The following is a 27403-nucleotide window of genomic DNA, read 5'->3' on the forward strand; positions in this document are numbered from 1 at the left end:
GTTAGTGGGTTATCATTGTCAGAACCACCCCATTAGCAATCACTTGACCTCCACTAGTTTTCCCATTTTGCTGTGGTGATATCTTGCGCGATATTTCCATAAAAACAATTGGTGAAGTATGACGTACTGGAAATTTCTGGTCATTTTTCCCCTCCCTTCCGGGTGAAAATCTGCTCTTTTATTTCCACGCGTTAAAATTTGAAAGGCAACCACGTACGAGTACGAATCGCTTGAAAGCACATTATATTTACAGCTTTCTCTGAGCACGCTAACGGAATGGTCCGGAGTTAGTGGGTTATCATTGTCAGAACCACCCCATTAGCAATCACTTGACCTCCACTAGTTTTCCCATTTTGCTGTGGTGATATCTTGCGCGATATTTCCATAAAAACAACGGGTGAAGTATGATCTACTGGAAATTTCTGGTCTTTTTTCCCTCCCTTCCGGGTGAAATCTGCTCTTTTATTCCACGCGTTAAAATTTGAAAGGCAACCACGTACGAGTACGAATCGCTTGAAAGCACATTATATTTACAGCTTTCTCTGAGCACGCTAACGGAATGGTCCGGAGTTAGTGGGTTATCATTGTCAGAACCACCCCATTAGCAATCACTTGACCTCCACTAGTTTTCCCATTTTGCTGTGGTGATATCTTGCGCGATATTTACATAAAAACAATTGGTGAAGTATGACCTACTGGAAATTTATCGTCATTTTTCCCCTCCCTTCCGGGTGAAAATCTGCTTTTTTTTATTCCACGCGTTAAAATTTGAAAGGCAACCACGTACGAGTACGAATCGCTTGAAAGCACATTATATTTACAGCTTTCTCTGAGCACGCTAACGGAATGGTCCGGAGTTAGTGGGTTATCATTGTCAGAACCACCCCATTAGCAATCACTTGACCTCCACTAGTTTTCCCATTTTGCTGTGGTGATATCTTGCGCGATATTTACATAAAAACAATTGGTGAAGTATGACCTACTGGAAATTTCTGGTCTTTTTCCCCTCCCTTCCGGGTGAATCTGCTCTTTTATTCCACGCGTTAAAATTTGAAAGGCAACCACGTACGAGTACGAATCGCTTGAAAGCACATTATATTTACAGCTTTCTCTGAGCACGCTAACGGAATGGTCCGGAGTTAGTGGGTTATCATTGACACAACCACCCCACTAGCAGTCACTTTACCTCCCCTAGTTTTCCCATTTTGCTGTGGTGATATCTTGCGCGATATTTACATAAAAACAATTGGTGAAGTATGACCTACTGGAAATTTATCTTCATTTTTCCCCTCCCTTCCGGGGGAAATCTGCCCTTTTATTCCACGCGTTAAAATTTGAAAGGCAACCACGTACGAGTACGAATCGCTTGAAAGCACATTATATTTACAGCTTTCTCTGACCACGCTAACGGAATGGTCCGGAGTTAGTGGGTTATCATTGACACAACCACCCCATTAGCAATCACTTGACCTCCACTAGTTTTCCCATTTTGCTGTATTGATATCTTGCGCGATATTTACATAAAAACAATTGGTGAAGTATGACCTACTGGAAATTTCTGGTCTTTTTCCCCTCCTTTCCGGGGGAAATCTGCTCTTTTATTCCACGCGTTAAAATTTGAAAGGCAACCACGTACGAGTACGAATCGCTTGAAAGCACATTATATTTACAGCTTTCTCTGAGCACGCTAACGGAATGGTCCGGAGTTAGTGGGTTATCATTGTCAGAACCACCCCATTAGCAATCACTTGACCTCCACTAGTTTTCCCATTTTGCTGTGGTGATATCTTGCGCGATATTTACATAAAAACAATTGGTGAAGTATGACCTACTGGAAATTTCTGGTCATTTTTCCCCTCCCTTCCGGGTGAAAATCTGCTCTTTTATTCCACGCGTTAAAATTTGAAAGGCAACCACGTACGAGTACGAATCGCTTGAAAGCACATTATATTTACAGCTTTCTCTGAGCACGCTAACGGAATGGTCCGGAGTTAGTGGGTTATCATTGACACAACCACCCCATTAGCAATCACTTGACCTCCACTAGTTTTCCCATTTTGCTGTGGTGATATCTTGCGCGATATTTACATAAAAACAACGGGTGAAGTATGACTCTACTGGAAATTTCTGGTCTTTTTCCCCTCCCTTCCGGGGGAAATCTGCTCTTTTATTCCACGCGTTAAAATTTGAAAGGCAACCACGTACGAGTACGAATCGCTTGAAAGCACATTATATTTACAGCTTTCTCTGAGCACGCTAACGGAATGGTCCGGAGTTAGTGGGTTATCATTGACACAACCACCCCACTAGCAATCACTTGACCTCCACTAGTTTTCCCATTTTGCTGTGGTGATATCTTGCACGATATTTACATAAAAACAGTTGGTGAAGTATGATCTACTGGAAATTTATCTTCATTTTTCCACTCCCTTCCGGTAAAAATCTGGTGTTTTATCTTATTCCACGCGTTAAAATTTGCAAGGCAACCACGTACGAGTACGAATCGCTTGAAAGCACATTATATTTACAGCTTTCTCTGAGCACGCTAACGGAATGGTCCGGAGTTAGTGGGTTATCATTGTCAGAACCACCCCATTAGCAATCACTTGACCTCCACTAGTTTTCCCATTTTGCTGTGGTGATATCTTGCGCGATATTTACATAAAAACAATTGGTGAAGTATGACCTACTGAAAATTTCTGGTCTTTTTCCCCTCCTTTCCGGGGGAAATCTGCTCTTTTATTCCACGCGTTGAAATTTGAAAGGCAACCACGTACGAGTACGAATCGCTTGAAAGCACATTATATTTACAGCTTTCTCTGAGCACGCTAACGGAATGGTCCGGAGTTAGTGGGTTATCATTGACACAACCACCCCACTAGCAATCACTTGACCTCCACTAGTTTTCCCATTTTGCTGTGGTGATATCTTGCGCGATATTTCCATAAAAACAATTGGTGAAGTATGACCTACTGGAAATTTATCTTCATTTTTCCCCTCCCTTCCGGGGAAAATCTGCTCTTTTATTCCACGCGTTAAAATTTGAAAGGCAACCACGTACGAGTACGAATCGCTTGAAAGCACATTATATTTACAGCTTTCTCTGAGCACGCTAACGGAATGGTCCGGAGTTAGTGGGTTATCATTGTCAGAACCACCCCATTAGCAATCACTTGACCTCCACTAGTTTTCCCATTTTGCTGTGGTGATATCTTGCGCGATATTTACATAAAAACAATTGGTGAAGTATGACCTACTGGAAATTTCTGGTCTTTTTCCCCTCCCTTCCGGGTGAATCTGCTCTTTTATTCCACGCGTTAAAATTTGAAAGGCAACCACGTACGCCATTCCGTTAGTGAAGTTAGACCCACTTCTGCTTTTTTATTCCACGCGTTAAAATTTAAAAACAACCACGTACGAGTACGAATCGCTTGAAAGCACATTATATTTACAGCTTTCTCTGAGCACGCTAACGGAATGGTCCGGAGTTAGTGGGTTATCATTGTCAGAACCACCCCATTAGCAATCACTTGACCTCCACTAGTTTTCCCATTTTGCTGTGGTGATATCTTGCACGATATTTACATTAAAAACAACGGGTGAAGTATGATCGTACTGGAAATTTCTGTTCTTTTTCCCCTCCCTTCCGGGGGAAATCTGCCCTTTTATTCCACGCGTTAAAATTTGAAAGGCAACCACGTACGAGTACGAATCGCTTGAAAGCACATTATATTTACAGCTTTCTCTGAGCACGCTAACGGAATGGTCCGGAGTTAGTGGGTTATCATTGTCAGAACCACCCCATTAGCAATCACTTGACCTCCACTAGTTTTCCCATTTTGCTGTGGTGATATCTTGCGCGATATTTACATAAAAACAACTGGTGAAGTATGACCTACTGGAAATTTCTGGTCCTTTTTCCCTCCCTTCCGGGTGAAAATCTGCTCTTTTATTCCACGCGTTAAAATTTGAAAGGCAACCACGTACGAGTACGAATCGCTTGAAAGCACATTATATTTACAGCTTTCTCTGAGCACGCTAACGGAATGGTCCGGAGTTAGTGGGTTATCATTGACACAACCACCCCACTAGCAATCACTTGACCTCCACTAGTTTTCCCATTTTGCTGTGGTGATATCTTGCGCGATATTTACATAAAAACAATTGGTGAAGTACGACCAACTGGAAATTTATCTTCATTTTTCCCCTCCGTTCCGGGGAAAATCTGCTCTTTTATTCCACGCGTTAAAATTTGAAAGGCAACCACGTACGAGTACGAATCGCTTGAAAGCACATTATATTTACAGCTTTCTCTGAGCACGCTAACGGAATGGTCCGGAGTTAGTGGGTTATCATTGTCAGAACCACCCCATTAGCAATCACTTGACCTCCACTAGTTTTCCCATTTTGCTGTGGTGATATCTTGCGCGATATTTACATAAAAACAATTGGTGAAGTATGACCTACTGGAAATTTCTGGTCATTTTTCCCCTCCCTTCCGTGTGAATCTGGTCTTTTATTCCACGCGTTAAAATTTGAAAGGCAACCACGTACGCCATTCCGTTAGTGAAGTTAGACCCACTTCTGCTCTTTTATTCCACGCGTTAAAATTTGAAAGACAACCACGTACGAGTACGAATCGCTTGAAAGCACATTATATTTACAGCTTTCTCTGAGCACGCTAACGGAATGGTCCGGAGTTAGTGGGTTATCATTGTCAGAACCACCCCATTAGCAATCACTTGACCTCCACTAGTTTTCCCATTTTGCTGTGGTGATATCTTGCGCGATATTTACATAAAAACAATTGGTGAAGTACGACCTACTGGAAATTTATCTTCATTTTTCCCCTCCTTTCCGGGGAAAATCTGCTCTTTTATTCCACGCGTTAAAATTTGAAAGGCAACCACGTACGAGTACGAATCGCTTGAAAGCACATTATATTTACAGCTTTCTCTGACCACGCTAACGGAATGGTCCGGAGTTAGTGGGTTATCATTGTCAGAACCACCCCATTAGCAATCACTTGACCTCCACTAGTTTTCCCATTTTGCTGTGGTGATATTTTGCGCGATATTTACATTTAAGAAAAAGGGTGAAGTATGACGTACTGGAAATTTCTGTTCCTTTTTCCCCTCCCTTCCGGGGAAAATCTGCTCTTTTATTCCACGCGTTAAAATTTGAAAGGCAACCACGTACGAGTACGAATCGCTTGAAAGCACATTATATTTACGGCTTTCTCTGACCACGCTAACGGAATGGTCCGGAGTTAGTGGGTTATCATTGACAGAACCACCCCATTAGCAATCACTTGACCTCCACTAGTTTTCCCATTTTGCTGTGGTGATATCTTGCGCGATATTTACATAAAAACAATTGGTGAAGTATGACCTACTGGAAATTTATCTTCATTTTTCCCCTCCTTTCCGGGGAAAATCTGCTCTTTTATTCCACGCGTTAAAATTTGAAAGGCAACCACGTACGAGTACGAATCGCTTGAAAGCACATTATATTTACGGCTTTCTCTGACCACGCTAACGGAATGGTCCGGAGTTAGTGGGTTATCATTGTCAGAACCACCCCATTAGCAATCACTTGACCTCCACTAGTTTTCCCATTTTGCTGTGGTGATATCTTGCGCGATATTTACATAAAAACAATTGGTGAAGTATGACCTACTGGAAATTTATCTTCATTTTTCCCCTCCTTTCCGGGGAAAATCTGCTCTTTTATTCCACGCGTTAAAATTTGAAAGGCAACCACGTACGAGTACGAATCGCTTGAAAGCACATTATATTTACAGCTTTCTCTGACCACGCTAACGGAATGGTCCGGAGTTAGTGGGTTATCATTGACACAACCACCCCATTAGCAATCACTTGACCTCCACTAGTTTTCCCATTTTGCTGTGGTGATATTTTGCGCGATATTTACATAAAAACAATGGGTGAAGTATGACCTACTGGAAATTTCTCTTCATTTTTCCCCTCCCTTTCCGGGGAAAATCTGCTCTTTTATTCCACGCGTTAAAATTTGAAAGGCAACCACGTACGAGTACGAATCGCTTGAAAGCACATTATATTTACGGCTTTCTCTGACCACGCTAACGGAATGGTCCGGAGTTAGTGGGTTATCATTGTCAGAACCACCCCATTAGCAATCACTTGACCTCCACTAGTTTTCCCATTTTGCTGTGGTGATATTTTGCGCGATATTTACATAAAAACAATTGGTGAAGTATGATCTACTGGAAATTTATCTTCATTTTTCCCCTCCCTTCCGGTAAAAATCTGGTCTTTTATTCCACGCGTTAAAATTTGAAAGGCAACCACGTACGCCATTCCGTTAGTGAAGTCAGACCCACTAACTTCCACGCAAAAGTAACGCTTGAAAGCACATTATATTTACAGCTTTCTCTGACCACGCTAACGGAATGGTCCGGAGTTAGTGGGTTATCATTGACAGAACCACCCCATTAGCAATCACTTGACCTCCACTAGTTTTCCCATTTTGCTGTGGTGATATCTTGCGCGATATTTACATAAAAACAATTGGTGAAGTACGATCCTACTGGAAATTTATCTTCATTTTTCCCCTCCTTTCCGGGGAAAATCTGCTCTTTTATTCCACGCGTTAAAATTTGAAAGGCAACCACGTACGAGTACGAATCGCTTGAAAGCACATTATATTTACGGCTTTCTCTGACCACGCTAACGGAATGGTCCGGAGTTAGTGGGTTATCATTGTCAGAACCACCCCATTAGCAATCACTTGACCTCCACTAGTTTTCCCATTTTGCTGTGGTGATATCTTGCGCGATATTTACATAAAAACAATTGGTGAAGTACGACATACTGGAAATTTATCTTCATTTTTCCCCTTCCTTCCGCGGGAAATCTGGTCTTTTATCTTATTCCACGCGTTAAAATTTGAAAGGCAACCACGTACGCAATTCCGTTAGTGAAGTTAAAAATCAAATTTGAATCGCTTGAAAGCACATTATATTTACAGCTTTCTCTGAGCACGCTAACGGAATGGTCCGGAGTTAGTGGGTTATCATTGACACAACCACCCCATTAGCAATCACTTGACCTCCACTAGTTTTCCCATTTTGCTGTGGTGATATTTTGCGCGATATTTACATAAAAACAATTGGTGAAGTACGACCTACTGGAAATTTATCTTCATTTTTCCCCTCCTTTCCGGGGAAAATCTGCTCTTTTATTCCACGCGTTAAAATTTGAAAGGCAACCACGTACGAGTACGAATCGCTTGAAAGCACATTATATTTACGGCTTTCTCTGACCACGCCAACGGAATGGTCCGGTGTTAGTGGGTTATCATTGTCAGAACCACCCCACTAGCAATCACTTGACCTCCACTAATTTTCCAATTTTGCTGTGGTGATATCTTGCGCGATATTTACTTAAAAACAATTGGTGAAGTACGACATACTGGAAATTTATCTTCATTTTTCCCCTTCCTTCCGCGGGAAATCTGGTCTTTTATCTTATTCCACGCGTTAAAATTTGAAAGGCAACCACGTACGAGTACGAATCGCTTGAAAGCACATTATATTTACAGCTTTCTCTGACCACGCTAACGGAATGGTCCGGAGTTAGTGGGTTATCATTGACACAACCACCCCATTAGCAATCACTTGACCTCCACTAGTTTTCCCATTTTGCTGTGGTGATATCTTGCGCGATATTTACATAAAAACAATTGGTGAAGTACGACCTACTGGAAATTTATCTTCATTTTTCCCCTCCTTTCCGGGGAAAATCTGCTCTTTTATTCCACGCGTTAAAATTTGAAGGGCAACCACGTACGAGTACGAATCGCTTGAAAGCACATTATATTTGCGGCTTTCTCTGACCACGCTAACGGAATGGTCCGGAGTTAGTGGGTTATCATTGTCAGAACCACCCCATTAGCAATCACTTGACCTCCACTAGTTTTCCTATTTTGCTGTGGTGATATCATGCGCGATATTTACATAAAAACAATTGGTGAAGTACGACATACTGGAAATTTATCTTCATTTTTCCCCTCCTTCCGGGGAAATCTGGTCTTTTTCTTTTATTCCACGCGTTAAAATTTGAAGGGCAACCACGTACGAGTACGAATCGCTTGAAAGCACATTATATTTGCGGCTTTCTCTGACCACGCTAACGGAATGGTCCGGAGTTAGTGGGTTATCATTGACACAACCACCCCATTAGCACTCACTTGACCTTCACTAATTTTCCAATTTTGCTGTGGTGATATCTTGCGCGATATTTACATAAAAACAATTGGTGAAGTACGACCTACTGGAAATTTATCTTCATTTTTCCCCTCCTTTCCGGGGAAAATCTGCTCTTTTATTCCACGCGTTAAAATTTGAAAGGCAACCACGTACGAGTACGAATCGCTTGAAAGCACATTATATTTGCGGCTTTCTCTGACCACGCCAACGGAATGGTCCGGTGTTAGTGGGTTATCATTGTCAGAACCACCCCACTAGCAATCACTTGACCTCCACTAGTTTTCCCATTTTGCTGTGATGGTATCTTGCACGATATTTACATTTAAAAAAAGGGTGAAGTATGATCTACTGGAAATTTATCTTCATTTTTCCCCTCCCTTCCGGTAAAAATCTGGTCTTTTATTCCACGCGTTAAAATTTGAAAGGCAACCACGTACGCCATTCCGTTAGTGAAGTCAGACCCACTAACTCCTGACCATTCCAGAGAAAGTTCTCAATATAATGTGCTTTCGCACATCATATTTACAGCTTTCTCTGACCACGCTGACGGAATGGTCCGGAGTTAGTGGGTTATCATTGTCAGAACCACCCCATTAGCAATCACTTGACCTCCACTAGTTTTCCCATTTTGCTGTGATGGTATCTTGAACGATATTTACATTTAAAAAAAAGGGTGAAGTATGACGTACTGGAAATTTCTGTTCCTTTTTCCCCTCCCTTCCGGGGGAAATCTGCCCTTTTATTCCACGCGTTAAAATTTGAAAGGCAACCACGTACGAGTACGAATCGCTTGAAAGCACATTATATTTACGGCTTTCTCTGACCACGCTAACGGAATGGTCCGGAGTTATTTGGTTCTCGTTGTCAGAGCCACCCTGTTTGCGATCTCTTGATCTCAATAACTTTTTTTATCCGGCAAAGAAGTGGTTTCGTTATTTGAATGGTGGAGGACGGATTTCCACCTCTACTCTGTTATCGGCTTGTGTTTTTTGAAAGTAGCGTATTTGTCGCGCTCCTCTTTCTTGTCCTTGTCGCGACAAAAATAAGGACCTGTGATTATAAGTGGATTCTTAATGGTGTTCTACTTACGCTTGTTGTTTCCAGCTCTTTGAACTCGATTGCTTGAAGTTTGTGCTGCTGTAATGTATGGGATGGTTACCTTGTTCTGATCATGAGATAACTATTAGAGTTTTGAAAACTCGTCGAATTTGTCGAAGAAATGTATATATGAATGGGGCAGGGGTCGCAAAATAATTCATCCTTGGTGAACGAGAGTTTTGCTTTGTTTAAATGTGCATTGGTTGTCCTATTTTTCATTCATTTAAGAGAGCTGAAGATCTTTTGTGGGGACGAGGTTTTTGTTAGTCATTGTGTTTAGAACTGCTTAATGAACATTTCTAGATGAAAATCGCTTGACCGGATCTCTTTCCAAGAAGGTTAGTTTCTCCCTACTGTTTTCCTCAACATCCATATAATTGTAAGATTGACCAGATTATGACATGGTTTGTTATTGGACTTCGGATTACCTTCGCATTATGTACTTCAGTTAATTGTTTCGTAACGTTTGCGATGTAGTTATCCACAATCCTTTGTGTGAATTCTTCTAATCGCATGGTTGAAATAAAGAAGCACTTTCGAGAAATGTGTCTTGATTATCCGGTGAGATAATCCCCAACTATCATGATATAATAACGGGCTTATTCTGTCACGTGTGTGTGTGTGTGTGTGTGTGTGTGTCTCAGTCACGAAATTCAAAAAGGGGAGTACGACAGGTCCACTGGCGTCGAGTTCATGCGCTGGCGCCACATACCTGTAAAAGGGGGTGCGACGGGGACACCGGCGCCAGATACCTATAGAAGGGGGTGCGACGGGTCCACCGGCGCCAGATTGGTGCAATGACTTCGTGTGCATGATGTAAAAGATAGATGGTTACAGCCGTTTCATAGCAGTGCTACTGGGCACTTTGCTTTTCACCTTTATGACTGCTCCGCGTGCCTATTTCCTTCTTCGTTCGCCTCTAGTTTGTACCATGCCGTTCTCAGAAAGTGGAAACACGCATGCAAACACGCGCTTAAATAGTAGCAAGGTGTTTCTGAGATCTGACGTGGAATGTTATCTTTATCAGTAGGATGATGTCTTTCAGGTCATTTTATGCCAAAACATCATTCTTTGATAACTGTTTATAGAAAACAGGAAGAAAACTCATATTTCGCGTGATACTTTTAAAATTTGTCTAGAATATATTGGTATGGAGTGTTTGTTTGAAGCTGAAGTTCGAACGTTCTCCAAATGTAGAACTGACGCGTTTAGAAAGAAGACTATAAAATCTTTCGCTTTTAGTTATATATAAAAAAGAAGGAAGATTGTTGGAAATACACAAGTCCAATTTTATAGAACTAATAACACTAATATTAATTTTCGTTGATCAGTGAAGGCGAGCGAAGCGAAGCAAAGTCCGGCTTTAGCCGGACGCTCAGACTGGTGATGAGATAATCCTCAACGTATTCTCATTTTCCCCTTGTTTAACTGATAGTGACGTCGACAAAATGTCACTTCATAATATAATTTTTTCTACCTGGTTAGGATAATTGTGGACTACTGGCTAGTATACTGGTCTAAAATTAATTAATGCGATAGATGAACAAGCGATTGAGAACAAGCTCTAACAACTTCACTATTACAATCTGGAAGTATCCCACAGTGCGAATATTTTGCTAAGGTTGACAATCCTTCATGCAGATTCTAGCTTCATCCCGACTAGAAAGATTCAAACTTGCCAATGTAAGTTGTAATCTGACGGAAACATTTAAAAGAACTTATGTGTAATTAAGTGACAGCAGCTCCTTCGACATTATTTCAGTTGCGCATTTTTAACCAGTTTGTTGGTCATCCACGCTTGGCGGTGAACATATTAGGTTGTCTCATAAGTTTGTTTCCGGTGTCGTCAACACTGTAATCTACAGTAATTCGGGTTAAAAAAACCAGCAATCTATCACATCATTTCCTCTGTTTTTCGTTTTGTACTCTGGCCACTTCACGTCTACGCTTGGAATTAGACAAATTCAATGATTCTTGTCATAGGACTCGTGTGCTCTCTCTACTTTCTTCTTTTCCTTAACGCCGGGTTTAAACATCATCATTGCAGTGTGGATAAAAAGTGCGGATTTCCGTAGAACAAACATTATTCCCTAGGGAGTGGCAGTCGTTTGCGACCGATCTACAATCTCACTGACGTCAATGAGGGGAAGTTGCAGAGATGCTGAAGCTTTATTTTACTTGGAGCGGAGGTGTTAGTGCCCTTTGAATTTTGACAGAGTGATCCATCAGCTAAAACTAATTGGGATTTTTATCACTTTAGGATCGCAGAAATCAGCATCAGATTCCTCTGAGAATATGAGGGCAATAGCTTGATATATTGATCGGACTCTACAAGTAATTCTGCAAGCAGTATGCGACTTCATAGACGAACGATGAACGTGGAACTCTGCGATTTTGAATTGAAGTCGACCACAAATAACACGTGCCCCTTTACATAGGTCACCGAACAACATCAAGTATTCCTTCTACTGGAAGGAATAAATGGGATTTTCTTGTGTGTACCAGAAAAAAAACTTCATGAAGAGTTTGCTCTATCAAGGGAGACTCATTGCACGTGCGAATTGAGTCCTGAGGCGTTTCTAAGTGGCTACTCATTACTTTAATATACTGTGACCGGAAGTATTCATGACAGCATTGATGAAGAGCTCATTATTATTATCTCTTTGCACAGTGATATTCGCTCTCTGCTTCTTTCAGTTATGAATTGCGCGAGTTTTTTTTTAAAGTAAATCAGAAAACAAATGCTTAGACGTTATTCAGACCACATCCAGAAAACTTCCAATTGCAAAATTTGTAAGCCATCACAGAATCTAAAGTGCTGTTGAAGAAATTCGAAGTTAGGACAGAAATGTGAGACCTAGATCAAGTAGGTCATCGTCAGATCCGACAGGAGAATCTTACCGTGTTTCATTATCGTCTCTTAAGATTAGCCAGGATTATTTTTCCTAGACATCTACTTTCCACTGACCAATGATGCCATTGAGTACGACAATTCAAAAAGACTCATTAAAATCTCCCTCCTCCGCTCAAAAATTAAGTCGAACATTTATCTTCTCAGTAACCACAAACCAAATAGGGAGGTCGAGAATTATCGGAAAAAAATGAGAAAGAAGTGTAGTAACCATATTGTAATAAAAGAAATGAAATGTAATAAAAGAGAAAGAAATACAATAACCACTTCCAATCGAAAACAAGTTAGTCACTGAAGAAGTATACAAACAAAGCGTTGAATACTCAATCAAGCTTGATCATCAATCAATAACTTACAAAATTTGCGAAATACAGGCGCTAAATGCAGTCGCCGTCGAACATGTCGTGTGGGACTGACGCGATCCGTTCTCGATGAAGACGAGAACTACCACCCTTTCCCATATCAATGGGACGATAATCGATAGATCAGCACACCGATAAGTTCCATGGAACACCTTTTTTTGCTAAATTTTCGTACTTTCTTGCGTAACTGTACATGATCCGGCCTACTTCGCCTTATCAAAGCCTTTAGCGTCGGCACTATCACACCATCGATTATCGTTCTATTGATTGGTGGGGAAGGGTGTCAGTATTCGCCTGCGTATGAGAGCGTAACGCATAATGTCGACCAAATACGATTGGTGACTATTGTAAAACTGGAATCTCACTGATCAGTGGTTACCACGAGGAAATCCCCTGGATTCTGGAGATGGATGAAGGTCACGTATGATGTTGCTGGATACTCACATGAACGTGTTTCAAAACTATGTATAAACTTTGTTTTGAAGGAAAAAGTACTACTAACGTAGTAGTCTATTGGACAGCATAGACCCGTAAGAGCACACCGTCGAGGTGCCGAATCAGCTTTATGGATGCCATGTTATACCGAACTGGAGCTACTTGAAGACGCGGTGTCCGCCGAAAGGGCTTCCTTAAATGATTGTGTGGTGAGAATTAATGTGGAAGTGATAGTAAAACTGCATCCGAAGACTTTTTTTGTCAAACAGAAGCACAGAATCACTTGTATATGGGTCGTATCTTTTGAAGCTTTTTTTACTTCTCCAAGAGGGAAAAAAATCCAAAAAGGAAGGAATTTCAAAAAGGAGGTTAAAGACTATTCATTTTTCTCAGCAAAGTGTTGAGCATCTACAAAATCCCAATCTACTCACAAAATTTGGACAAAAGAAAATATGTATCAGTAGAATTTTCGATTTGCTACACGCATATACCAAAAATGAGGTTTCATTATTATTATAACCACTTTAGAAGACCAAAGACATAAAAATATTTGCGGATCCTAATTAATCCTTCCTGTCACGAGTTGCATTTATCTCCTTCAAAAGAGTGTACAAAAAGCGATTTGACATTGGAATTAAACTTCCATCAAGTGGATCCTGGCAAACATTTCATGTCATAAATTAAATTTATCTCCTTCTTTTTATCTCCGCATGAGAAAGCGAATTGACATTAAAATTAGATTCTGTCCTGAATTCAAAATGTCGTGAAAAAGTCCGTTTACAAAAGTAAACATACCGCGAGAAAACCTTTCTTCATATTCTGAATGACAAATTGAATGACCTTGTACCACACTTCTTTTCCTTTCTTATTGCTCATACTTATTGTCTTCCCGCAAACAAATGAGGTGTTCTCTGGAAAAAAGGTGAAACTTAATTTTTTTTTATTGTAGGTTATATTTATTCACATTTAAACATTATAGGGCATACTTTTCTGATTTTTTTACTTGAACACAGAAAACAATGCATAAAAATTATTTAATCAAGTGTGCGTCACAAACAAACATCCTCACAAGGTCCAGGATAATAGACAACACCTTTATTTCGAGTCCACCTTCCAATTTTTGAACTTTAGATCCTCAAATGATGTCAAACATGCTACGCTACACATTTCAGATCACATAAATAGAACAGAAAACTTTTGCTTGTTTTAATTCCACCAACCCCAATCTATCTTCCAAGAAACTTGGTGGAAGGTATTTAGGAATAAATGCATTGCGATTTCCATAAGCTTCTTTTTCACAGGGACCATTTCTAAATAAAACATTTTTAAAAAATGAAACTCACTCTTTGTTTGCAGAGCTGACATAATCGTATCGAGCAGGCAATTCTTCACGCACAGCCAATTTTCGGCTTGGAACCATACTTTCATTTTGAAGTGCGAAGCGCCTAGTCTTTGTGAAAGAGCGGCGATGAGATCCGCTGAGTTCGGCTCATCCAACTTACTAATCACCTGGAAAGTAGTTGATGAGATGTTTCTAAGAGCAGTGCTTCGTTTATTTTATTTAGATACAGAGATACGGTAGTTAAAATGAGATACGGTAGTTAAAATAGGTGAAGCAAAGCATTTTTAATTTCCATATGACCTTATTTCATATACTTGATGAGAAATATTTTATTACTGGTATATTCTAGTATATTTTTTGTCCCCTTAAAGTTTTTGCCCGACACTTATATACTCTTTCATAACTACTAAATGAATACAATGATTAGGAACATATGCAGTTATTTTGGTTTATTTATTCCACTCAGGGTCCATTTTGAACTCTGAGGCTTCCCCCTCTCTTAGTTTTTTTGATTCACTTCTCGGCAAAAAGCTTCACCTGGACCTTCCCTTCTGTCCTATTCAAACTAACGTTGTTATAACCCTTCCCTTCAATTCAGTGCATTGACAAAGTTTTTAGTTATTTTGTAAGTTTGTTCGTTAATTCTTAATTCCGAAAAATTTACTCCATCTCCAATCATCTTTATGGAAAACGAGAAATAAAACAAAGGCGGATTACAAGGAGACTTTGAATCACATGGAATATAATCTTTCGACATTTGCTGGAGATTCACCTTTGCAACATCACATTACACGTTTCACTTTCTCCTTTTGTTAATAAATGTGATCACTTCACATTTAAGCGATCACACTTACAAACAAAAGGTGAAAGTGAAACGAAAGAATTCCCACATATTACGATTAATTGAACCAAGTGCTCTGATGTACTTGGGTGTGTCAGAGAAGGAGATTTCTACTAGGTAATAAAATGTTCTTGAGAGATTTGCATCTAGGAAGTGGGAAACTGATGCTACGAGTATGTCCCACTCATTCATTGCATGTACACGAAATATTCCGAAAAAAAATACATTATATTCTCTTTTGAACTCCGAACAAGAAAGACAGAATTTCAAAAATGTACCAATGGATGTTTTGCGGATTAAAATTTGTAAATAATGAGTAAAATAATAAATAATGCAAATAATGAATTTGTAAATAATGTATTAATAATGAAATAATAATGAATGTATTCCTCTCTAGGTCTATGTAATTCATTTAAAACTCATTTTCTCATGTTTCCGGATATAATAAGCAGCAGTGAAATTATTAAGGTCCTGGAATAATATTGAACGTTTCGGTGCTTCTACGGTTTAAAAACACCATTCGTAGGAAATTTCAATGTTGTGTTCTTTCCATTGACAGGTTTATAGGGCTTGAGGCATACATAGTTTTCAAGAATAGTAATAAAGATGAAGAATACCCCTTAGAGGTCCCAAAAGTAAGGGCCAGAAAAGAAATTAAAGTTTGCTCAACGAGACAGTTATTTATACTCACCGCATAAAACACATAAAAATTTAACTCTGTTCCATTCCCTATTTCATTATTTCTTTCATTACTTTCATTATTTCACTAAAATTTTGAAAATGTAAAAAGGTGTCTGATAGGGTAGAACAAAATTTTTGGGTATTTTCGAAGTCTCTGATTCCTATGTCTATTGTTGGAAATTTGCTCACTTGCTGCCACTCTGTTACACAAAACTATGTGTTGCACATCATCTACCGGTAAAAAATCCAGTTTTCAATACCATATATCAGGTTTAGGCTTCTAGTGTTTGTGATCTCTACAAAAGTAGATCCAGAAGAGCGGGTTGTTGTGTTCGATTTTTTTCTTCAAAAAGTGAACGGAAAAAAGGCAAGAATATCCTAGGAAAATCTTTTGTATGAAGAAGCGTTCGTAGCCGAGAGGGTAAGAGGTTCCGCTGTGAATGCACGGTCGAATCGATCGATGGTTCGAAACCACCTTAGTGCCAACCGAGGCTTTCCGGGGTAGTGCCAAACTAGCGTGGGAGGAAAAGAGCACTGACTTGATACATCGGCTAGCCCTTGCCTCATTATATATATATATATATATATATATATATATATATATATATATATATATATATATATATATATATATAGGCTAGACCCACGTTCGAAAACTTCATGGGAATCTGGATTGAAATGATTTGTTATATGCTAGAAAAAAATGACAAACCGTTGCTCGTTGATCAGTGTCTCCATCCTTCCAGACATGTGTTTTTGCAATTTATCGATCCCAAATTAATAAAAGGCTTGGTTAGTTCTAAGCTGCAAACCACAGGTTGTGCAGTCACAGCCGAACCTCCTATCGACCGCGCAAAACCCGCTAAACTAATATCTTCGTCTTAAAAACTTTAGGAGGAAAAGGTCTTTAAGATCGACAATACCCTATTAGTTGCAATTAGTTTTTTCACATACTATGCGTATGCTAGGATTTGTGGTTGGATAGAATACGCTAAATTATAAACTAGCTGGTATTAAATTTCCTGTTTTAGAACCCCTGAAATGGATTCTAGGTCCATTCATGAAAATTACATTACCGATCAGAAGCCAACTAATCCTTATTTCCTCGCAGATTGTTGTCCTAAAATAGCCCTCATCGCTAATGCTTGGTCTCGTGCTTTCTTTATAACCACATGATTCTTTAAAGTTTAATCCGCGGAAGCTTTTCAATCTTGAAAGGCTTCGGCATTAATTCACTCGTCAGAACACAAACCTGATTGAAAAACACAACAACCCCATGCGCTACGGATCGAGCGCGACGGAATTTCTTCACATCTTCTGCGGAAAAGTTGGCTGAACCGAGTAAATCGCCGGAATGACTCTCAATTAACGCTCGGAATCTGGTGCGATTATCGTTCAGCAACCTTGCCACCAACTCACAACCCACGTCCACACTGGAGCTTGCTCTAGAAAAATTTGTTGCGTATAAAAAGGTTGAGACTGAGCTGGAAATAAAAAAAAAGACCAAGTATTTCCTTCATTTATTCCTTAATTTTTCTTCTGTTTATTTAAAGTTTGGAGGAAGAGGATAACCGTAGGACATAAAAAATGTATACTTACTTTTCCCAGGAGTGCTTCAGATACCGAATATCGTGTGGAGTAATGTTTAAGGTGATCCGCGCTGGTCCAGGATCGTCGCACCTGTTAGATTCCTTCATCACTGACACCTAAAAAGAGCTAGTTTTAGTTAATGCAACTAAGGCGGTGAAACGATCTTGGATTGAGTGCGAAAAAGATCAAGTGGTTAGTGACAGTTCACTAAGAAAGGTCTTCTGGGAATCATGTGAGCAATTATTTAAAAAATATTTCCTTCATTTACTTCCATATTTCTATAGTTTTCCATGAGGTACAAAGGAAAAGCGTTAAATCTTTTCATGCGAATGCAAGAACAATCAGTTCTATTACACATGCGGAAACTTCTATAAAAAAAAGAGGAGCGCTGTGCTTCGTTTCTAAAGACGTTAAGTATTCAAATCGCATGTCGCATTCATTGCGACCTTATAGCATAGCGGTCTTGTGAGCCCAGATAACTTTTTGCCCTATTGTATATACAGGATAATTACCAAAGCATGAAAAGATTTAACGCTTTTCCTTCGTACCTCATGGAAAACTATAGAAATATGAGAGTAAATGAAGTGAAACACTTTCTCGTCATGGAGCAAGCTATTCGATTCAAGAATTTCCAACGAGTATTTTGTGATGACTTACAGAGAAAAGCGAGCATTTTGGAGCGGCTTTGAATATGAAAAACTGAAACGAGATTCAAGGGACCGAGCATACTTTCCCCTTCGGGGCTATCAAAGCGTTGTGATGAGAAATAAGGTGTATTCATAATTTCTATGATATTAAATGAGGTATTAATGGAAAAACAAGGATTGATGGTGAGGTTAAACGGTTGAAGCGAATGAAAATGCCTATCTGTTCCAAACACACGAGAAAATTTTCTATTTCGTCTTCTGCAAGATAGAGAGCAAGGTCTGGAATGTAATTTGAGGTTAGCGCAGCAAAAATGTGAAGCTTTCGCGATAAATCCAGAATTAAATAGATGTGAAGAGTCAGAATGATCAGTTTTCAGTTTACAAGGCAGCCTTTTACAGCGATAAAGTGAGTGCGCGTTAACTGGATTCAAGAAGAGCAGCACGAATGCAAGGCGTTCCAAAAGTACTACAGATGGTCTCACGAAGAAGCTGCTGGTATTGTCAACAGTTAATTTACATAACAGACAAAGCAAATATTTTAAGGATCGCCAATGGTTAAAATAGTACGGCGTCCTTTAGAAAATTTTAAAATAATTCACTTATAATTAATAATATTAAACTAATAATAACATAATAATAAATGATCAATTTGAAAATTAATATTATATTTTCAGTAATAAAATACTCATATATAATGCTAATAATATTAATAATAATAGTAAAAATAATACACTAATAATATCAATAACAATAATAATAAAATAATCCAGTCTTGAACGTATTTTATCCCAATGACGTAGTATTTTCATACTGCTTCAATTAATTTAATATCTGATACGCCGTTATTGAAGTCAGCTGTCCTCTTAGAACATTGAAAGGATTCAGACTGGAAGGCTTCTTCCATGAGTGACACTCATAACTTTCGTGGGAAGCTCTCACAGGATTTCCAGTCCTAAAAACGCTTATGTCGAAAGCCCGAAGACTTAACGAAGATTTGAAGGAAAAAGTCGTCGTTGCAGTTTATAGACATCAACACCGGCGTTTTCTTTCTGATGTCTTCTTCAATCGTCAGAATTTCGAACAACTTTCGAAGCTGTTCGAAACTACACACGAGCATCCCGCAAGGAAGCTCGCTCCATTCGTTCTAACGATAATCGAAAAACAAGAACACAAGGTTAAAAATGTATTTCGAAGGTAGAAACGATACAGTTTGCTCCCTAATATAACCAATTATTTGGTCCTAAGAAGATCGTGAACCGCAGTGAAATTTTTTTGAAGCACTCGAAGTATTGAATACGACAGTTTTATAGATCAGTCAGAGTATTCCAATGACGTATTATTTTTTCAAAAAAAATTGTCTCCCGCTGTTAAACCATCTGTTATTGCCACGTTTCAATGGAAGAATAGGGATATATATGGAAAGATACATATGGAAAGATCACGTGAGAAACATAGATGAGAACATTCAACAAGATCGAAAAAAACCAGCTTCCATTCTGTTGATTTGAGCAAATCAAAAGCGTCGCAAAAAAAGTGTGATGAAGGAAATAAGGACCTCATAAATTAAACAGGGGAATGGAGATGATTCTAGGAAAACAAATGACTGGGAAGCAGTGCAGTTAAGGAGCATGGTTCAACGAAAGATTTTTTTAAAGCAGAAAAGAATTCGAAATTTTTCAGGAAACAGAGTAATTATGAAAGCGTCTATGCAAATAAAGCATTAAATGTCTGCATTCTTTTGAGGGGGGGGGAGCATGCTGAATAGAAATACGAGCAAAAACCTTTTCATCAACTTTTCATCAACAACAGCAGAAAGCGAATGCATTTTGGGTCCGACATGATAGTGGCAGAAGAGGTGGAGCTGCTATGCGAGGAGTCGGAGGACTTAGAATGAAATTCCGCTTACATCGGAACGCTGCTTCTACTATACTGTTCGGTATTTCTCAAATATCATGCTTTTAATAGGTAGAAATATTGAGAGAACAACAAACGGGTGTAGGTCTAGACAAGGCCAATCCAAATCATTTTTGCATTGTCGAGAAATGAGAGAAGAACGACCTAAGGGCGCTCGAACTTGTTCTCTGTGCTAAAGCGGTGCATAGCTAATGGCATTATTCCCCGAAGACCAAGTTGAAAGACAGCTCGAAAATTGCCTGGATTCAAACATTAACCATTGAACGTCCTATACCATCACTTCTAACGGCACTGATTCGTTAAAGGCATCACCCCACGAATCTGAGGTGATGCAGGTTTCAGGTGGAGTATTCGTATACGGGATGGGAGACTATGGAGAGGGGGGGGGGTGATTCCGTCCAGTCGAACTTCCTGTAGAAAATAGTGCGCCAGAATGCCTCAAGCCGTATCTTCCGGGCCGTTTTTTACGGCAATTAGGCAGAAATGGACAAAATCACTCCCCTCTCCATAGTCTCCCATCCCGTATACGAATACTCCACCTGAAATCTGCACCACCTTAAATTCGTGGGGTGATGCCCTTAATTCGAAATTCAGTAACCGGCGAAATGTTTTTATCACTATCAAAAATATTCCCTAAACTTAGTACTGAACGCAGCTGTTCGCATCTGTTCCAACTGTAGGTGATATTCAAGTGTTGAAAGTTAAAGGTCATATTCCAGTAAATATTCCATGTTTTTTTTTCGCACCTGTAATGAAGAAAGTACATAAAAACTATTGCACCAAAACTACATCTCTCAAAAGCCGCTAAAACCATTTTTAAAAAGATTCTGAATGTCACACTAGGACTGTGCATAAAATTCCTTTTGCGAGAGGTAGGCTGTTATAAATATTAATAAATAATTATGTATTATTATTATTTATAAAGTATTTATAGAGTTATTCAGCTATACTATTTCAGGAACGTCATTGAAGACAAACTCAAAATTTGCATTCAGGAACTCAACTGTAGTCTCATTAGCAAATCATAGTCATATTTCCACTAACATGACCACCTAGGCATTCGTTTTCCGATCCGGAAGCAGTGCAGCTCTACAGATCATTTATTATGCTGAGTGTTTAACAAATAAAAGCTGATCTTTGCACTAGAAACGTCCTCTATCACTCATGTCTGAGCACACAAGAAGCAGTAAGTAACTCCGGTAAGTACTACCTCATACTCCAGACGGAGTTCTCGTTAAATGTCCAAAAATAAACCTGCTTAATCGTCTGATTAAACAAGTTCGCATGACACTGAGTACGTTTGTACTACTTACACACAAGATGTTGCTGTCATAATAGTCATGTTCTTGTTTGATCTTGTTTGAATAATAGGGGAATATATAAAAAGGAGTAGTTTAGAATGTAATTTAAGTGCAAGGAGCGGTGCAGAATTTCCATTTCTGTTTAACATTCGCTCGCTGGCTGCAAAAAAGCGCTGAACTTCAGGGGCAGAACGTCTTCTAAGGAAAATGTTGCTGTCATAATAGTCATGAGATCTTGTTTAAAGGCATCACCCCACGAATCTGGGCTGGTGCGGGTTTCAGATGGGTTATGCTCATACGGAGTCGTTGATTATGGAGAGAAGGGTGATTCCGTCTATTTCTTCGTAGTTGCCGTAAAAACGGCCCGGAAGATGCGGCTTCCGGCGTTTTGGGGCGCTATTTTCTACAACGAGTTCGATTGGAGCGCGCCAGCCTTGCGCACGCGCCGCATCTTCCGGGCGGTTTTTTTTGCGGCAATTAGGATGAAATGGACGGAATCACCCCCCTCTCCATAATCTACGATCCCGTATAGGCGTAAACCTCATGAAATCCGCACCACCCCAGATTCGTGGGGTGATGCCTTTAATAAACGTCAGTAAATGTCAGTTAACGCTATTTAAGTAGAAATAAATGAATAAAAACATTGATATGAGAGTAAATAAGGACATCGAGACCTACACAGTTCCTTTCTATAGCGATACCGCGGTACATTACATCGGATGGTAAACGGCTCCAGCGAAACTACTGTGAACATACTGTACATGCAGCTATAATTCATTTCAATGTAACATATTTCTAAAGTTTACTATGCGGTCAGAGGAGGGTAGAAGAAAGACTGAATTCTATAAATAAGACGGGCAGGCATCTTGAGTTCCGCTTCGCACAAAAATCTTATATGAAGACTAGACAAAGTGGCTAAAATGATAAGTTTCTTCCTCTACTGTTGAGTGAGATTAAGAAAACGTATTAGAAACGTTAGATAGTCGATACAGCTTTTTTACGGGTGCGTTAATAAAATCCTCTCCGCGTGATTTTATCACCGGTCACATTTTCATGGTTAGAACGATTAAGGATAAAGGATAAAGTTTCTGGCGTTAATCAATCCGCTTGGGATGCGCCCCACGTTCACTTCAATTCAGAGTCGTTTGAGGTTTACGAACATCTAACTGGCCTATACAATGATTTGCAAGGGCTAGCCGACGTGTCAAGTCAGTGTTTTTATCCTCCTAGACAAGTCTGGTACCAATTTATCGACCCCGGAGGGAAATGAAAGGCTTGGTGAGCACTAGGGCGGATTCGAACCTCCGATCGATCGTGCATGCACAACGGAACCTTTTACTGACTGCGCTACACCCGCCGCTGTCTGAGAGAATGAAAACACTGATTTGGCATATCGGCAGCCCCCGCAACTCATCGTAAAGCTGCTTCTGCGTTCATTAACGTCAAACCATTCTGAATTGAAATCGAACTTGTAGGCCACGTTGATGGACATCGGACAACACCGTGCTCCTTATTCTTTATCCATTAGAGGAAGCACAACCGCTTTGTGATCTGCCAATAATTCTAATTTGATAGACAAAGCTAAGTTAATTGGATAGACACGGCAAGTTCGATGGCTCATAATTAACTTAACAAGCCCACGTCTATATTGCCAGCAAGTAGAAACACATGAAACGTCAATCATGAAACTGAGCGTTGAAATGAATATGGTCTTTACTCTGTTTCTGATAAATAAAAACCTCATTATCTCAAAACGAGGTTCATTTCCATGTTGCGTACTCTTCCTAATTTGAGGTGGGCTATTCGATATGTGCAGTAACTACCTGCGCGATCATTAGAAATAAAAATATAGAAACCTTGCAAAGACGGAAATAACTGCACAACATATTTTCCAAGAAGGTTATATACATGTCCGAAACTGCAGTAGCGCTTATTTTTGTTTTCTTTCCTTGTGATGTGTCTCACTCGTATTGTAAATAGGCAAATAAGTGTATTAGAATAATATACTAGCAAAGAATAAGTGGTTAGGATTTGGAGGAGCTTTGTTATTGATGCTGGATCCCAGGAAAATGAGTAGAGATGCATCAGAGCACTAGTATAGTTCAATTGACGGATTTTCTCGCAAATAAATAAGTTCTTACTTTTATTTTTTGAGTTAGACCTTTTGACTACTTATCTACTTAATTACAAAGTTATTTCAACCTATGATTATTTGATCTGAGTCAGACTACAATCAGAATGTCATCGGATTAAGAAGAAGGATATTAAAAAGTGGAGATATCCTGCAGTTTTTTTTCCATCATTTACGTGGTTCTCTTGACAAAATTTACATAGTGAAAATTACATAGACAATTACATTTCTGAGCCATAGCTGCAGTGTTTAGCTGCAGCACTGGATATCGCTAAAATACGAAAGTTATGGCTTATCATTACGTTAGGATTTACATTGTTTGGGATTTTTTCTCTTGAAGAGAAAAGAAGAGAAGGTTCAAAAATATGCTTAGGATCGTTCCTGAAATAATTGTTGTTTAACCTAAAACGAATACGAAAACAACAGCTTTATTTTATAGGGTCGTAGCTCAATGCGACAATATACACCCTAAAGGTGCTGTTAACCGTAATCGTCACTGGTTACAGGCAACTGCAAAATTGTTGTACCGGTCCTTACTTTCAATCTTGTTTCGATTATTGGACGAAAATTTGGGGAAATCGTCAATCGATTCCGCACAAGTTGAATAAAGCACTGCTTAAACCATGTGAAGTAGTCTTCTATGCGATTGATAGCTCGCCCCAACCTCACTAGGTTGCCACGTGGGAATGCCTATAAAAAAGCTACCTCAAACTTGAGTAATTAAACCTTTATCTCCACAATAAATACGAATAACAACACTGGTTAAATGTTACGCGCTAAACTAGCTATGGTGATGCACTAAAGCACATGACCAAAGCACCAATAATTGAGATATAAGTCGCTAATCGTAAGTACTATGGAGTGAGACAGTATGGATAGTAGCAAAGGAAAGCAGAATTCAAGTGAATATTATGGGAGCATATCAATAAGTGATCCACGATTCAGAGTATAAGTAATCATCAGAGAATGAATACGCGGTTAAATGAAGAATATAAGAGTGGTTAGATAGGATGATGATAAATGCAGAAACTCAAAGGTTTGAAATCAAAGCATTGAGAAAGTATTAGCGCAACCATCTGCGCTCAAGCGAGAGGAAAGGAATGACTGTAGCAGCATCTGAAGTCTAAGCGCCGCGCAGCAGAAGTTCCCACCACTGATCCTCCTATCAATGCTCACCATCTCCAAACAATTGCTACAGAATCCTATTGATTGCTGTAACTAACACGATTTCAAGTGATCCACGAGAATAAAGTGAGAACTAATGATGGTTAAGGACGACTTTGTCGTCACCATGGGATGAAATGGACACCAACTATTTGGGAGCGGTTCGTGGTTTCGTTGTAGCTTATCGTAGGTCTTGTGCATATTAACATTGTATTTTGAATAGATTCTTCATTTTTTCTTTGTTATTTCTCCAACTTTTTCAGCAAATGAATATAGATATGTAAACGAAGGTTTTTCGCCTACTCGTGATGTCGTGGACGTATGTAATTATGGAACGCTCTGTTTATGAATTCTCCTTTTAGCTGTTGTGCCAATTTTCAAGAGCTACGATTTTTCATTAGGATTGGAAATAAACAGCAGGGAATAATGATAATGAAAGCATAGCACAAGAGCGTCAATTTGGACGAAGAAAACAAGTGTAATCCTCGGAATAGTTCGTCAATGTTAGATTCGAGCAACCATGTACTCCTACCACTCAAATTTCAAAAACTAGAAGAAAATTCACGATGTTTCTCAATTCCTTTTACCACAGCTTCAGAGCAAAGTGAAACAGCCAGGGGCGACTTACTCTCCATAAACAGAAGTTGTCAATTAGAATTGAATTAACATCAAAATTAATTAGCGAAATGAGTTGGAAAAAGTGATCAAAAGTGAGGGTAACGTTCGAGACTAATAAAATATGCGGGTGAAACATGGATCCTTAGCGCTGCTGTTAGATTTGCAACGCTGTTGACAAGTCCTATAATTGCTTGTGAGTCCGACAGGGACTACTAAAAGCTCGTTTTTCAGGAGAGCGGGACTGAGAAGTAGGGTACATGGAATGAGAAGGAGAGTCTTCCGCCTGAGAACTTGGTGAGGTTGCCACGCCCTCCGAACTACTTTCGAGCCCCTTAAAGTTCGAGGCACTACAGGTTTTCTTCTAGGTTTTTCCTGGAATATTCCCGAAATTTCAATGTCAGGAACACATAAAAGGGACTCAAAAGCACTTAACATTTCGGTTCCAAAAATAACACGTTCCGACGAATTCACGGGAGAGCCTCCGCCTGTCGCATCTTCACGAGCCCCATATAAATTGTCTATATGAGCCAAAAATGACGAAATGGATATCTCGTGGTCCAGAGGTGTCAGCATCCTAACGATGAGCTTGGAGGAGAAGAATGTTTTGTTCTCCTTCTAATCCTGTTGACGGGAGTTAAAGAAACCAAGAATTAGGGTCTCCAAGACCAACGACGGAAAGTGGTCATACCTACTCCAAAAACTTAGCCTTTGCTAAGAAAATTCAACTAGTAAACAAATGGATGAGGTCTTCGTTCTCTCGTGGAATCACTTCCCATATGCGCGGCACTTCAGAAAAACCAAAGACATTGAAGCGGATTTCTGACCTTTTCTGATGGAGGCATTCGTCTTATTCTAATTCTTATTTCTATTTCTTTCTTCTTATTTCTTAATACTAATTTTAATTCTAAAGAAGGAAGAGTATCTATGAAATGCGTTGGCGGTGCAGTCAGAACTAAATGACCTGGTTTGTGGTGAAATGACGAGCGAATAACTTCTAATGTATCATTAGAGGGCACGTAATGTTTGGTTTTCTTGAAGTGCCGCGCCCTGAAGGGAAGAAATTATGGGGGATCTCACATGGAAGATGACACACATAACCGCTTATGCCATAGCGCACCATAGTTAGGTCATTTAGACTGAACTGCGGATTGTAGACCAGAGTTGTTTTTACACTACTTGTTGAACCTGCGTATAAATGAAGTAAAATCCAATTTCCCACCCATTATATCTTCAGATCTCGTTGAACAGTCTAATGAGATACTTTTCCGTACTTTTCACCTTGAGATGTCGCTGAAGAGACCTACGCAGATGCTGAATTGCGATAACTAAAAAAGATGACGCTCTTTAAACGAAGGGACTTCTGACTTCTGACTTCTAAACGTGTAATCTCGAGTATTACATGCTTTGCAGCTAATAATTTAGCTGGGAACAGCTATAAACAAAAAGGATAATAGGGGTACAGATAAGTAGTAGTATACTTCCTCCTACAGTGAACCCCGAGAAAATTACTCATTTCATTTTCTTCCGATAATTATTTGCCCTAAAGTTGCACTCTGAGAAGAATATCTCTCATTTGATTTCCATTTATTGGTAGAGATTCACGCTCATAAATGCATTTCCTTTCCCCGGAAGAATTGAAGAGGACAAAAGTCTCGAATGTACCCAAAATTGTAGTAATTTCTATCAGAAACGAAGATATGTAGCGTATAAGATGAGGAAACGTGTGTTGTTACGGCGACATTTCGGCTAAGAAGCAATCACTTCAGATCGAAGGGGTAAATGTAAATGTCGCAGGTAAAAGGGAAGGAAGAAATCCGGAGTCTATTTCTGCTCAATGGTCGGGATTGTTGTCCTTCTACGAAAAAAAATTTGCGCAACATTGTCGTTTCTTATTATTTGTATATTGATTTATTATATTTACCAGTGTGAACGGTCCAACTAACTTTAGACTTCTCGCTCTTGCTTCGCTCACCTTCAGTGAACAATAAAAATTGATAGTGACACTTTCTTTAATTTTTCTTGCAGAATTGAACTTATTCCTTGGCAACGCTTTTTACTTCTATTTTTCAACGAACAATAAGCTTTGATAAAATATTTGATAGCTTTATTAGTTCCAA

At 39.4% G+C, this 27403-nt stretch overlaps 2 protein-coding genes across 3 annotated transcripts in view; both read right to left on the minus strand.

Moving 5' to 3' along the window:
• RB195_000818 (uncharacterized protein) overlaps nucleotides 1–9864 on the minus strand; it is a gene marked incomplete at both ends in the record, with an annotated part of 65385 nt that extends 55521 nt beyond the window's left edge. Inside the window, 2 exons of one of the 2 annotated variants that reach the window (XM_064197352.1) lie at nucleotides 9341–9388; nucleotides 9778–9864. In XM_064197352.1, coding sequence (XP_064053232.1) covers nucleotides 9341–9388; nucleotides 9778–9864 — 135 coding nt within the window. Of the gene's footprint in view, nucleotides 1–9340; nucleotides 9389–9739 lie in introns of both variants that reach the window. The other variant, XM_064197351.1, reaches the window with a different exon arrangement.
• A 3335-nt stretch (nucleotides 9865–13199) lies between these two features.
• On the minus strand, nucleotides 13200–17618 carry RB195_000819 (uncharacterized protein; the record flags this gene model as incomplete). Its single annotated transcript, XM_013447495.2, has 5 exons — nucleotides 13200–13250; nucleotides 13853–13968; nucleotides 14401–14566; nucleotides 17174–17366; nucleotides 17521–17618. 5 exons carry the CDS (start codon nucleotides 17616–17618, stop codon nucleotides 13200–13202), a joined length of 624 nt encoding a protein of 207 aa, XP_013302949.2.
• Between the last annotated feature and the right edge of the window lie 9785 nt (nucleotides 17619–27403).

This window comes from Necator americanus, chromosome IV, assembly GCF_031761385.1.
Source record: "Necator americanus strain Aroian chromosome IV, whole genome shotgun sequence".
Taxonomy (NCBI): domain Eukaryota; kingdom Metazoa; phylum Nematoda; class Chromadorea; order Rhabditida; family Ancylostomatidae; genus Necator; species Necator americanus.